Below are 15,348 nucleotides of genomic sequence, written 5' to 3'. Positions count from 1 at the left end.
GAGAGCATGGCTGGTTGGATAGAATCCTGATTCCCTGTAACATTTTAGTTAGTTTACTTTATTGTCATTGCACCTCGTACAACGAAATCAAACACCATCTTCAGTACACATCATGACCATGAAAATAAACACAAATACACATCCTTCACACTCCACACATTGAACCAAAAAACCCCAACACTGTACCAACACTGTACTCTACAGTACAGAGTTATTGCCCTGGAATAGAAGCTGTTTTTCAGCCTATTTGTGCTTGTTTTTATTATTCTGTACCATCTGCCAGATGGTAATAATTCAAAAAAAGGGTGCCCAGGATGAGATGGATAGCAAAGCTATTTAAATTTGGAGGGGGGGAGTAATAGAATAAGAGCGTTGGAGGGGACCTTGAAGGTCTCCTAGTCTAATTCTCTGAAAGCAGAAGACCCCATACCATTTCAGAAAAATGGTTTTCCAATCTCTTCCTAAAATCCTCCAGTGATGGAGCGCCCACATCTGAAGGCAAGCTGTTCCACTGATTAATTGTTCTGTCAGAAATTTCTCCTTATTTCTAGATTGGTTCTCTCCTTGATTAGTATTAGTTCTCTCCTTGGTCAGTATTTTGAGGCAATGTCTTTGGCATTAATCAGATTTTGCCTTTAGCTGTAATAAATTATATTTATTTATCTGTCAAAAATGAGTACTGTGATGGGTTTGGGAATCAAAGTTTGCTTTGAACTTATTAAACTTCATCGATAAAGAGCCAGAAGAACTGTGGAATGAATGAAAGAAGGCAGCAAAATAAAGTTGCTTTACTATACCCTTTATTGGAAATACAGCTAATGTTTGGGGTTGATATATCATTTTTCATTCATTTTTCAGGACAATAGTATTACTGTAATACTATTGTAATATTAACGTTGTAATATTAACATTGTCTTAATATAAAAAAAATCTGTTTTTTGAATTTAGAAGTACTAAAAATAAAAGGAAATAAGTATGTTTGAATTTATTATTTAAGGATTAATTATAAAAATAATTCATCAATAATTCTACATAACTATAGATCTGCATTATATTGATCAAAGTTTCTCTAGATTGTTCAAGTCTAGAACACAGGTTTCTACTCTGGACCTTCTTGAATGATGTCACCAGGTAAACTGAGACAACAGCACACAGAATTACAATTTCTGTTGTTAAGTTAAACTTTTGTTAAGTGAGTTTTACCCCATTTTGCGACATTTCTCGCCAGTTGCTAAGTGAATCACTGCAGTTGATAAGTTAATAACCTGGTTAAATGAATCTGGCTTCCCCGTTGACTTTGTCAAAAGGTCACAAAAGATTATCACATGACCTTATGACACACGCCGATCATAAGCATGCATTATTAAAGCGGAGACGGGAAGAAGATCGAAGCTGACGGAAAAGAGACAGTGTGGCGCCATAGGCGATACTTAGAAAACCTGAAGTTATCGTAGCAATATTACCGATATAAACTACTTAACAGACCTTTGGGAGAATACTAATCTATTTGAGGAGGTGGTTCCATCTGAAGAAAATCAGGAAAATTGAACTTAGGAACATTAAGATAAAAAGCAAAATTGGAAGCTTCTGAATGAGTGGAGATATCGCGTAATTGCAGTCATTATTCAGCATTTTTACCTCCCCACTTCCGGTGCGATTGGAGTGAAAGCTCTTAAATTTAGAGACGGAAAACTAAAAACTTACTTCAAAATTCCTTTCCCCCCACTTTTTTTATTCTCCTTTCCCTGTATACATTTTTTTTCTTCTTTTTTCCTTACTGTTTGGCATTATGATGAACTATCTCTCCTTCCTTATTCTCTCTTTATGATTATAAATATGCATACTGAGTAAAGGAATATTGATTGTTGTATTAGATTGTTAAATAATTGAATGAAATAACTGTTAAATTTATTTGGCAAGGGAAAAAAACTAGAATAAATTTAAAGACAATGCAGGATATGAAGAGCAGGGGAGGGCTGGAACTTCCAAATTGGGAGTTGTATTATATTGCTGCCTCTTTAGTATGGTTGAAGGAATGGGTGAATTTAACTAACAAGAGAATATTATTTTTAGAAGGCCATGATTTGCAGAGGGGGTGGCATGCTTTTTTATGGGATGTAGGGAAAACTAGCCAGAAATATTTCCACAGACACCTAAACAGAGACTCATTATTAACTAATTGGAAGAAAATACGGAAAAAAACATTATTTAAAAGTACCAATTTGGATTTCAGCAATGGAGGCGATGATTTACCCAAATAATCTGGATATTACTAAAATGATCAAATATAAGGACCTATTGGATACACAAGGAAATTTAAAATCGCGGCAAGAACTTCAAGAGCGGTGACTAAAAATTGATCAGTGGGCATACCTTCAAACTCAAAGTAGACATAAACAGGACAAGAAAGAATTCAGAATCAACAATAAACTCCAGCAATTAGAAATTTTTTTATTAGGATCAGGCAAAAAAATATATAACAAAATTTTATCATTATTTATTAGAAGTATAATTAGAAGAAGAAATTGTAAAAGGGAACATGATAGCCTGGAGTAGGAATGTAGGACGTAGCATCACCCTAACAGAATGGGAAAAGGTCTGGGGTAGAAATAATAAGATTACAAAATTGGTAGCATATAAAGAAAATGCCTATAAAATGTTTTATAGATGGCACCTTCCTCCTTTGAGATTAGCGAAGGTGCACCCCAATATGAGTCCGAATTGCTGGAAATGCAAAAGAAAAAAAAGAGGGAACTTTTTTCCATATGTGGTGGTCCTGTACAGAAGCTCAAAAATATTGGCAGAAAATTAGAAATTGGCTGGAAGAAATGACAAGAGAACAGATCGAATACAAACCAGAGTCCTTTTTGTTAGGGATCTTTGATAAACAAGTATCAAAAAAAGCAAAATACACAATAATACACATTTTGACAGCGGCCAGATTAGCTTTTGCCCAATGTTGGAAGCAGCCTCATGTTCCATCAGAGGAGATGATCTTTCAAAAAATTTCAAGTTGTGCAGAAATGGGCAAATTAACTTTGGCATTAAAAAATAGACACCTCAATATACTACAACAGCTGGAACTGCTGGTACAAATGGATAGACCAAAGATAGACTTTACACTATAAGGCAAAAGAGGATAGGATAAATCCACAGTAGTGATACACAGATATATGTAAGGATTAGGTGTGTGTATATGACATAAATTAAGGATAAAAAAAAAGAGGTCTTACAAACTGTTGAAGATGAGAATGTTTTTGTTTTCTTTTTTCTTTCTATTTTCTTCTCCCCTTTTTCTCTTTTTTTCATTTGTGTATGTGTTGTCAGTTTGTTTTAACTGTAAAATCAATAAAATTTATTTATTAAAAAAAGGTCACTAAATGAAATTTTTGTAAGTCAAGGACTTCTGTATCGGGCTGTTTGACTACTTTATACTGTAGTTCTGTGGACAAAGAAGAGTGGGTCAAATTATTTGCCAATGCACCAAGAAACAATGGTTAGAAAATAATCAAAGAGAGACGCAATCTGGAATTAAGGAGAAACTTCTTAACAGTGAGGACAATTAACCAGTAGAACAGCTTTCCATCAGAAGTTGCAGGTGCTTCATCACTGGATGATTTTAGGAAGAGAGACTAGACTGTCACTTATCTTAAATCTCCTGCTTGACCAGGGGATTGTACGAGAAGGTCCCTTCCAGTTTATTCTATTCTATATTCTCCATTCTTTCACTCCACTCCCTATTTCTGCTTCCACTTCGACTTCTATTCTGCTTTAAAAGGCTGCCCACTAAGTCATATGTCCCATATTGCCTGAACAGTATAACCACTTCCATACTTCCTACAGTACATTACGGACGTTCGGAATACGTCAAGTCACTATAAATAAGAATGAACCAAATCGGAGAGGCTTCAGAAGACCGTAGCAACGATTCTATTCTCCGCAGCTGCCAAGAAGGCGAGAAAGTACCACCCAACTACTTAAGGGTCCTGATGACTCCGTCTACGCATGCGCGGAAACGGAGACATGAAATGAGTTCCCGATCTTGACGACTCCGAGTTGCGCAGGCGCGCTAGCCGATTTCCTTTACGGCAGCCCCCGAAACAATCATGGCGTCCGGATTTGAAAGCGAGCGGGTCTTAGCGGCGCGTAAGGAAGAGAAGCGCCGCCAGCGCGAGGCGCTGCTGCAGCAGGTGACCCACCGGCTCGGCTTTTGGCTCCGCGTCCGGGCCCGTTTGCTTTCTTGGGGGAAGTCGCGCGTCTCTGATCTTTAAAACCAAACTCCGGAATTTGGGACTCGCCTTCTCTGCTGTCTCATTTATGACCGAGCCCTCCCGTCTAGACTCCCTCGGCTCTAGGCTTGGAGACGTCGCCCTAAAAAAATAAATAAATGAAAACCTTTCTTTTTGAAGGATTGCGCCTTAGGCCGGATTAGTCGGCCGATGTAATAACTGGGCTTCTTTATGTCGTTTTCCAGGAAATGTAGTTTTTACCAATGAAGCCACCTCTCGTATTGCTCTTGGAGAGAGGCTCCCTTGAATTGCAGTCAATGGCAGTTTTGAAGTCGGGGTGGTGGTAGTGGCAGAGAACTCCCTCCTCCAGGCAATGCCTATTTATTAATATAGACCTCCCCCCTTTTACCCAATTGCTCTGAGTGGTGTCCAAAGTAAAGTGATCAAAATATAAATCCACTGTTACCTGATTCTCAGTTGACTCAGCCTTCCATCCTTCCGAGGTCGGTAGAATGAAGACCCAGATTGTTGGGGGCAATATGCTGACTCTGTAAAGCTGCTTGGAGAGGGTTGTACACTATAAAGCACTATAAAGCGGTATATAAGTCTAAATCCTATCTTCATAAGGGAGTATTTTTGCATCTCAGAATACCTGAACAGTCTTATTTACAATTCACTGGATTGTTGGGATGTCTTAGGAAATCAGAGAATTATGCAATATAGTCTTGTACAAAGTCCCTTTTAAACTGTAGGCAATGTATTAATGCATCACTGAATCCTTCTGAGTAAGGCTATCATGGTGAGAGGTCCTTGGTGCTCTCTGAGCTTGATTTTCTTGCTTTCTACAGATGTTTCATTACCCAAACCAGGGATCATGGAGTCCTAGTGAACAATCACTTAAATATGAGCCAGTAGTATGCGGCAGCAGCCAAAAAAGCCAACACAATTCTAAGTTGTATTAACAGAGTGGTAGAATCAAGATCATGTGAGGTACTGGTACTGCTTTATAAAGCCTTGGTACGATCACACTTAGGATATTGCATCCAGTTTTGGTCACTATGTTATAAAACTATGTAGAGACTAGAAAAGAGTAACTAAGATTATTATAGGGGGCTGGAGGCTAAAACATATGAAGAATAGTTGCAGGAATTGGGTCTGTCTAATCTAGTGAAAAGAAGGACTAAGGGTGACATGTTTGAGAGGCAGTGACAAAAAAGATGGGGTCAAGCATCAGAAGGCAAAACAAGCAATGGATGGAAATTAATCAAGGAGAGAAGCAACCTAGAACTGAGGAGAAATTTCTTAACAGTGAGAACAATTAATCAGTGGAATGGCTTGCCTTCAGAAGGTGTGGGTGCTCCATCGCTTTTATGAAGAGACTGGACAGTCACTTACCTGGAATGCTATAGGGTCTCCTGCTTGAGTAGAGGGCTGGACTAGAACACATCTAAGATCCTTCCAATTCTGTTATTCTGTGTACTGATGATGTTACCTAGTTTGGGTAATGAAACATCTGAAGAAAACAAGCTCAGAGAGCACCAAGGACCCATCATTTCAATCCTGAGCTACAAATATTTTCCTTTATTGATTATCATAGTACCATGTTTCCCCTTTTCATTCTCCTGGTCTTTTTATTCCATAGTTCATTTTAAGTTGCATGTAAGACAAAACAGTAGTACGGGATGAGAAGTTTCCACAGGGAGCAAAGGGACTCAGATACAAGCCTACCCTTGTGGTTGGCCACACATAGTTATTACATGACTTATCCCCGTGATGGGTAAACTTTTCGTTGTCACGTGCTGAAAGTGTATGTGCATGCATGCTGCACCCATAATGCAGTGCATGTGCAATCCCCACCCCATGCATGCACGTGCATGCGTGACTCCTGCCCTCTGCACCTCTGCATGCATGTGTGACCCTGTGCCATGCGCCTCTGTGCATGCCCACCCCCTGCTCATGCGCACATGTCTCCCATACATGCGTCTCCCCCCATGCATGTGCGGCAGATAACCCGACAATCAACTGGCTAGCAGGGGGCACGTGTGCATGCGCAGTAAATCAGCTCCGGGCGATGGCTCGGATACCAGCAGAAAAGGCTCAAGGCCTTATCCCAACTTACCTTACAGAGTTATTGTTTTGAAGAAAAATGGAAGGAGAGAGTTGTAAGACCTTGAGTTCTTGAACAAAAGGTAGGGTAAAATATTATTAATCAGTAAATAATTTCCTTTTTTACTCCTTGGTGGTCTTAGAACCAGGGGAAAGAAGTCCCTTCTGATGTACATGTAGACACATGTTATTTGCAAGTCAGATTGTGCCTTCAGATAGAAAAGGATCTAAAGAAATGATTACATTCAGAATTGACGAGCTTCTTTATTAACAGCCACGTCACAAGCTGTAAGATTCTTGGTAAGATTGAAAATTAGGGGAGCCAGAACCTATGTTTTAAACTTCACAGGCTTGGTTTGCAAGAACTGTGTCAAGTTATTTATTTTTTTTTAAAAAAATGGATTTTATAAGCAAATGTACTTTAGGATTATCCCACAAATATTGTTTAGCCAAAAAATCAGTTTGAGGTTCTGTTAAAAACTAAAAAGAAGAACGCACTCATGGAAACTTGAGATTAATTAATTCAGGCTGCCAATGTGTATTATCCTTTCATTTTTGGCAAAATATTACTATTTATGCAAAGAAATGGTTTTGTGTGTGTTGGTTTCCCATCACTAGTGGGAAAAGTTCTACAAATTAGAAACTTTTGGGGGGCGTTTTATGGCTCCTATCCTTATAGTTGGGAATGTGAAACTAGTGGTTTTATTTGTTGTAGACCACTCCAATCCCAAAGAATTCTGGCAGTTCACGAAAAGCAGAAGTAAGGACAACAAAATAAGTATAAAAATAAAGATTCCAAACCAAAGTAAGATTATGGACAATGAACTCAGACCAAAAGTATGATGGAAAAAACTATTTTTTAGAATCTTGTGGAAAGCAAGGATGGAGCCAAGAATGCCTCTAGGGAAAATGTGTTTCATAGCATGGAGGCGCTAATAGCTGAGAAGGGCTGCTGTATCACTCTTTAATGCATACAATAATCTCTACGTGAATCAATAGCACAGAACTTCCACTATCCTAAGATTGCTGATAAAGACTTAGCAGTCCTACCCTTTGCAGGTGATAATGTCAATGAACTGTGGAGCTGGAGAAAATATATTGAAGGATCAATAGTTCAATATATGAGGGACGTCCAGACAGTTCACTGGATGTACTAATAAAGCTAAATTTTAAATAATGTTGATATGTAATGAGGAAGGTAGACTTTTTGAAGGATTTTTGAGGAAATCAAAGACAATAGAAAAGGTGTCAGAAGACAAAACAGTTTAGCAGTATTTCTGATATGAGTTTGAGATTATAAGAACTTGAAGCAATTGTGGACAGAAAATCCTTGCAAACTGTTATCTGATCACAAATAATCAGAAGTGACTGAAGAACAACGACAAGATTGTTGCTAAATGATTAGCAGACCTGAAACTTAATTTGTTATAGAAGAATATAGTTACTTTGCAGGGAAAATTTTGGAATTCTGCTTTATTAGATAAGGGTCGCCAGTAACTATTTTCATATGTGTTATGAGAGTACTGTAAGGCTGAAATATTAGGGATTTACCTAAAGCAAAAACTTTGAATACCTCAGAAAAGACTGATGTGCTGTGAAAGGAAGCAAGAGTATTATAGTAATACAGCCTTCTAAACTAATAATGAAAATCAGAAAAAATGAAGGCTAATAAAGTCTGTAGACTACATTTTTCTCTCCTATTCAGAACACAGTAAGTAGGTAAAATGAGTTTGAATAAAAATGGAATTACGATTTAATAGGAATAATGGGCATTTAGTAGCATAGGCTCCATATCGGAACTGTCTGGACTGTGAGAAAGTGCTACTTATTCATACATTCAGTTGAGCCACCTTGAGAGAACATCTTCTCCCAGTCCTGCTTCAAGTTACCTTGTCATCTGTGGATATATGAGATGAATTAGAAAGAGAGGTGGTTGGAGAAGACAGAAGGGAATTTGACAGTTCAATTTAATTGTTATTTCAGGAGATAAGAGTTTTGACAGTTGTTTTTCTATTTCTATATGCAAATCCCACTCATGTACCTCAAATGTGTTAGCATTTGGGATAGAAGTAGAAATAAAGGAAGTAATTTATTTACAGTTTCTGCAAGCAGAAGGGATTTCTCAATTTTTGGCTGATAGGAGAATATGGAGATAGTCGCAGTCCAGGATTGGCTCTATGCAGTCCAGGACTTGTTTCTTCCCTTTGCCCATCCTTCCCAGAGGAACTGTCACACCCAGCCTGTGACTGCTTTTGCTTTCTCCCTTCTCCGATGCCTTCTGCATTCTTTTTTCCAGCCTAAGCATTCTAAGCAGTTGTTTGAATCTTCTATGTCAAAGGTGTCAAACTCAAGGCCCGGAGGCCAGATCGGCTCAAGGGTTGCTTGGATCTGACCCGTGGGGCCACCCTGGAAACAGTGAAGGAGTGGCCCGCGGTACTTCTGCCAGTGAAAACGGAGCTCAGGAGGGCCGCTGGTGGCCCTTCCGAGCTCCGTTTGCACTGGCAGAGGGTTGCAGGAGGCCATTGTAGCCAAAAATGGAGCTTGTGAGCCCATTTTCTCTGGCAAAGTGCTCAGGCCACTACAGGAGCCCCTGATACGAGTGACATCGAGTTGGCCCCCCAAGGTAAAACAACTCTGATGCAGTCCTCAATGAAATCGAGTTTGACATTCCTGTTCTATGTTTTCATGTAAACAGCAAATAAAGACAAAGCCAGGGAACGTATGTAAGTTAGATTTAACCAATTGCCATTTTGATCTATCCCTTTATATAGGAGTATAATGATTGAAGGATGCAGTTTGTTTAAAAGTAGAAACCATTGTAAGGCAGGAGAGGAATGAAAACTAGCAGCAATCAAAGAGAAGAACAGTAATTTCAATATACTGTAATACATGTTCGAGTTCAGTTAAGCGGAAGAATAAGTGCAAATAACATGTAGCTCAGAATTGAACTGTGGGATTCTTGGTCCTTGATTGTTTGCTTGCAAATGTTTCATTACCCAACTAAGTAACATCATCAGTGCTAGTAAGTGTGGGGCATGCTCCATGTTTATTTATAGTATCTTGCACCTCCAGTATCGGTCTGTGTATGGGGGTGGTTTACTCCATAGTATTTTGTAGATTAGGATAGTGTTTTCTGCTTGGTTGTTTGCCTGGTGTTAATCTTTGCTTATTAGGGCTGCTAAAATAGGCTTATGGAAAGGGTATATTCTAGGGTTTTTGTTCCCCTTTTAAGTTTTTTATTGTGTCTTTGAAAGGGGTATAAATGTGGCTTAAGTCTATCTGCCTGTTAATGGCTGATTTGTCTGAATATCAAACTTCCAGGAATTCCCTCGTGATTTTGGTTTATCATGGTCTAGGATGCTCAAAATTTCCCAGTTAAATTATGGGTGAGTCTGTCTCTGTATTGTGAGACTAAGGAGTTTTCATCATGTCTTCTGACTGCTAGTTGCTGTTTACAGATGCACTCTGCTAGTCTTCTGCTTAATCCATCCTGCATAATGGTTGTTACAGTCCTTACACTGAACGTTGTAGATCAGGGGTCCCCAACCACCGGGCCCCGGACCGGTACCGGTCCGTGGATCATTTTCTACCTGGCCGCTGTTTTGCTAGGCGCCACCATCTTGTTTCAATGAGAAAGTGCTTCCGGGTGAGCTTTTCCGGTTGGAAAGCGACGTTTGGGTCCTGAAGGAATCCTCGCGCCTTAGTTTCATCAAAGGGGGGGGCAGCTTTGAACGAAGAGCTGTCCCGATGGCGGAGGAGATTAAGAAAGCACAAAAAAGGTACAAAGGAGGAGTTGAAGGTGGCGGGGAGAAACGGGGGATGGCTGGCTGGCCGATCGCTTGGCTCGCCTTGCCTTGTCATGCGTGCTGATGCCGGTACCGGGCTGCGGATCATTTTGTGATGCCGGTACCGGGCCGTGGCACAAAAAAGGTTGGGGGCCACTGCTGTAGATGATTCCAGTCCCACCCACCCCTTCTCCCTTGGGCTACTGTATTTTGGTTTCACTTAGGAAATTTTGGAGGTTTTTAAATGGTTTATGTCTATGTAGATTCTCAATTATCCAGGTCCCAGTTGTCCCAAAGGTGCCTTTTCCAAAAGTCAACTGGACTTTCTTGTTTTATTTTTCCTTTGAAAATATTTTGCCCTTAGCTAAGAAATTTCTTGGATGAGAAGCGAATTAAAAAAACAACAGGGAAGTCTGATTGCCTTTTGGAAAAAATATCTCCTTTGGGAAATTTTAGTTGTTTTGACTGCTACAGTGATACTGTGTGGTTGTAATAGTCCGTTTTGATGTATGATAATACCATTTTCATAGCTTGTGTTGTGTTGTAGCATATGGAATGGTTAGGCCCTTTTTGATAAAGTTGCATTCTCATGAAGGTCCAGGTCAGGTGTGCCCCACCAGCACTGGGAAGACAGCGAAGGTCAACTGTGGGTGGCAGGACCAGTGGAGTGGGCAGGGTAGCGTTGGTACAGGGTAGAGTGTGAATGAACTGGAGGGGAGAGATCCCAAAGGGCAGAGATGGGGGGGGAGTTGAAGCATCCAGTTAAAGATTGTAAATGCAGATGGGCTGTTAAGCACCCCAATTTTGATCATGATGCAAGAGTGCTGTAGTGGTTCTAACTTTGAGGGCTGAATGTAAGTGGATCGGACATAAGTACTATTGTTTAGTGCCATTGTAATTCTCCTCCATGCTGCATTGAGAGCCCTGGATGGGTTGACTCCTTCCTATGACATCATTTAGCTGAGTCTGTACTAAGATATAAAAGCCAGCCCCCGGGAGAGACCCCAGCTTTGACTCAGCTCCTTTCAGTCAGTAGCTGTGTCTCTGAAAGCATTCTGTTAGATAGCATTCACCAGTGATCTTCACTACTTTTTTTTCCTCACCTCAAGCAGCTCCCAAGGCAGCTGCTCTTCCAGGAGAGCAGGGCTCTCTCTCCTGCAACGTTGGGAGCAGTGTTACAGAGCTCTGTGCAGGCAAGCTGGGCAGCGTCTGTAGACCTCTCCCACGCCTGTGGTTTGGAGCGATCGTAAAAATGATTGGCAAACTGATAAGAGCACAAGCCAGCTGATCGTGTGGCTGGTTGCTGCATTTTTCCCTTGCTGACTTCGCTTGGGGCTCTGTATGGCCTAAGGAGCGATTCTTGATCTTGGAGCCTGTTTCCTCTAGTCAGTGGCCATCTTGGATTCAAGCCTTCCACCACGAGGTGAGTGGCCATTTTGTAAGCCCGGGGGCCATTTATACCCTAAGAGGCTTAATAGAAAAATTTCTAAACAGCTTCTTTCCAACACAAGAGCCTTTATTCTACAAATGGAGCAAGATAAGGCTCAGGCAGAGTCCCCCCCCCAGTGGAACAGTCTCTTAAGCCCAATAAGAGAAAAAGATGTAGGCAACGCACCCAATCAGTCCAGAGGGAGGTGGCTGCTAAATTCAAAGCTAAGGCTCTAGCCCCTAAGAAGGCAACTCAGGCTGAATTGAGGGCAGAGAAGTGCAGACATGCAGCCCTAGAGAGGCAGTTCAACAGAACTATTTAACAGAAGGGAGTGCAACTATAGCATGTTTCAGGTGATACTCGTGGGCCCCAATCAAGCCTTCTCGGGGAGGAGAAGTCATCTATGAGCCTTTCCATCCTCCATCCTGATCTCCTGAGGCTCTTGCAGTACAATCAGATCCTCAGGATCTAAGCAGATCTGGGCCTTATTTCCAACAGGCTTCTGGGCCCTATGCTCCTCCCCCTCCCTCCAGGCCTCGAACCTCTCCTCAATCCAGGCCTGAAGCCACCTTCACTCCCACAGCAGTGGGCCTTCAGCCTTCTGCCTCTGCCTTTGAGCATAGACCAGGGGATATCCAAGATGTTGTCTCATTAGCCATTAGGCAGGGATTGGCTGAAGGCTTCAAGCAAATTCTGAGAGCCCTCTGGAAAGGGTTCAGGCCCTTCTCCCTTCTCAATCTATAAGTTCCTTGCCTCGTCATCCTGATTTACACAGGTCCCAGGATCTCAGGGTCCATTCTTCACCAGAATGGGAAGAGGTTGATGAGGAAGGAAGGCCTTCACCATCTGAATGCAGTTACTCTTCTCATTCAGAGTGTGAAGAGGGCAAGATTTTTGACCTAAATCTTTCAGAGGAAGAGGATTCTCACCCAGAGCAGACTTTCTCTGCATTGGTCTTCAAACCTACTCTCTTCAGGCCATTACTCAGCAAGACCTTGGTCACTGCCAAGCTGTCACCAGAGGAAGTGGCTCCCGAGTCACAAGGAAATCCCTCTAGCCAAGGGGACTCGCTCTTCTCCAAGCCTGTCATGCATGCAGAGATTTTACCTTCTCCCATTTTGTTCCTGGATGTGGTCAAGGAACAGTGCGCTTCTCCTTTGGCAGGTCCTCGCCCATCTTCTCTGGATAAGCGTTTCTACAATGTCAGCGTAGCTCTGGACAATGACCTGGCAGTGCCTTCTGTTGACATTCCGGTTCTGGTCTTGTTCTCATGTTCTGGCACTCCCACGGAGCCAGAAGATATCCTGAAACTGGATGATAAACGCTCCGAACAGACCCTCAAGCTCAATCACCAGGCCGCTGCTTGGGCTGTTCGGGCTTCAACAGCAGCATCCTTTTTCATGAGGGCATCCATACAGTGGCTGCGCCAATTACAAAGTAGATTGCCTGCTTCTGACCTTCAGTCTCACCAAGACCTTAATAAGATTATTGCAGCGGCAGAATTCACTGCGGATGCCACTCTCAATTCCGCCAAATTTACATCCAAGGACATGGCATCTTCTGTAGCAGCAAGAAGACTTTTATGGCTCCGAAATTGGCAGGCGGAGTCATACCGAAAATTGAAGCTGGCTTCAGTTCCATTCGCTGGCAATAAGCTTTTTGGCGATGCTCTGGAACCTTATCTCATCAAAACCAGAGATAAAGGTAAAATTCTCTCTCCCTCTGGGAAGAAAGCCGACTATCGCCCTGCTCCTTATCGCCCTCCTGCCTTCTGAGCGGAGACCTCATCTCACTTCCCCTGCTCTCAGAGGCCATACTCCCAATGCCAAGACCAACGGGCAGAAGCATCTGGCAGGCAACAACCTTCTACTGGTAAACGGCCCTTTCGGAGGGGGGAGGGGGTCGTTCCTTCAGTCGCTCTAAGTAAACCCTCATTCTCCCCACCCATTGGAGGTCACCTAGGCTTCTTTGCCTCCAAATGAGAGAAGTCAATGACAGATGCCTGGGTGGTCAGCACTATTAGGTCTGGGTTATAATTGGACTTCCTAACGCCACCCCCCAATTTTTTTTTTGATCTGTCCTGTCTCTCGGGACATTTCCAGGCAAGCCCTTATGAATCAGGCCATTCAGCACCTTCTTGAAATCAGGGCTATTCAACCTGTTCCCCCCTCTCAATGGGGACATGGGCTTTACTCTCGCTTTTTCATCGTTCCCAAAGCCTCAGGGGGGTGGTGAGCCATCCTTGATCTAAAATTTCTCAACCAATTTGTAAAATACAGGCAATTTAAAATGCAGACTCTGCATTCTATTTTAGAGAGCGTTCAGGAGGGCAACCTCCCCTCTTCCACTGATCTCACTGAGGCTTACCTCCACATCCCAATTTGGCCTCATCATTGCCAGTTTCTCCGTTTCTGTTATCAGAATACCCATTACCAGTATTGAGCAGTTCCCTTCGTCCTCTCATTGGCTCCAAGGTTCACAAAGGTTCTGGCAGCATTGATGGCATCTCTGAATTCTATTCCAGTGAGGATCCAATGCTACTTGGACGACATTTTGATTCTATCCTCTTCCATCCATGCGGCCCATCAGAATCTGCCAATTACCCTGTCATGTCTCCAGAGCCACGGATTTTCCATCAACACCAAAAAGAGCTAGCTCTCTCCCACAACCAAATTGCAACACTTGGGAGTAGTCATCAATACCATGTCATGCCAGGTTTTCCTGTCCCCAGCTCATGGAAAGAGCCTGGCAGAGATCATCAGCCAGATCCAACAACATCAAATTGTCCCCCTGTTGCTGCTGTCCAAACTTCTGGGGAAGATGGTCTCCTGTATTGGCATCGTCCTGTGGGCTCAGCTCCACTCCCGACCCCTCTGATGGTTCCTGCTTCTCTACCAACGAGCAGGAACCAGCCACTCATCCATCAAGGTCCCACTCCCACCACAAATCCAGAGATCTCTCAATTGGTGGCATTCCCCGTAAATCTGGAGGGGACTCCTGTTCAGGGACCCAGACAGGCTAGTGATAACCACTGATGCCAGCCTCCTGGGTTGGGGTTCCCATATGCAGGGCCAGATAGCTCAGGGCGTTTGGTCCAGATCAGAGCAGACCCTTCCCATAAATTGGCTAGAGCTCAGAGCCATTTTTCTGGCTCTCAAGCATTTCAGGCAATCAATGACCGGCTCTCATGTTCTAGTCCTTACGGACAACATGGCCGCAAAGGCTCATGTCAACCAGCAAGGGGGGACGAGGTCCAAAGCCCTCATGAGAGAGGCTCTACGGTTGGGGTTATGGGCAGAGAAACACCTGTTGTCGATCTCGCTGGACCACATCTCGACAACTCCCAGGCTGACTGGCTCAGCAGGAGCCTAGTCGACCAGGCAGAATGGTCCATTCCTCCGTCTCTATTCAGGGATCTTTCCCTCAGATTCAGAACACCAGAGGTGGATCTTTTCTCCACTCTTCAAAACGCCCAAGTCACCAGATTCTTCACCAGGTTTCCATGCCAGGGAGCGGAGGGGACCAATGCTCTTTGGTGCAGATGGCCCAAGGGTCTCCTCTACGCCTTTCCCCCGCTTCCCATCATTCCAGCAGTAATTCGGAAGAGGTTGGAGGAACATGCGGAGCTCCTCCTCCTGGCACCCTATTGGCCAAGGAGGCCCTGGTTTACGGACCTGGTCAACCTATCGGTGGCTTCTCCTTGGAGGATTCCAGCCCATCTAATCTCCCTTCACCAGGGGGCCCTGCTCCATCCAGAGCCCCTGTGGTTCAAGCTGACCGTGTGGCACTTGAGCGGCAG

The 15,348-nt window shown here is 42.9% G+C and overlaps 1 protein-coding gene across 1 annotated transcript in view; it reads left to right on the top strand.

The window, feature by feature from the left end:
* Window positions 1-4,069: 4,069 nt before the first annotated feature.
* The window catches only part of CWF19L2 (CWF19 like cell cycle control factor 2), an 84,352-nt gene continuing 73,073 nt past the window's right edge, over window positions 4,070-15,348 (top strand). The window contains exon 1 of the mRNA XM_026721017.2: window positions 4,070-4,190. Coding sequence (XP_026576802.1) covers window positions 4,107-4,190 — 84 coding nt within the window. The 5' untranslated portion in view covers window positions 4,070-4,106. The remainder of the gene's footprint in view (window positions 4,191-15,348) is intronic.

The sequence above is a fragment of the Pseudonaja textilis genome, chromosome 7 (assembly GCF_049901715.1).
Source record: "Pseudonaja textilis isolate UNSWEBS1 chromosome 7, rPseTex1.2, whole genome shotgun sequence".
In the NCBI taxonomy this organism is placed as follows: domain Eukaryota; kingdom Metazoa; phylum Chordata; class Lepidosauria; order Squamata; family Elapidae; genus Pseudonaja; species Pseudonaja textilis.
The sequence above is the reverse complement of the archived record's forward strand: the minus strand, read 5'-3'. Positions and strand labels throughout refer to the sequence as shown.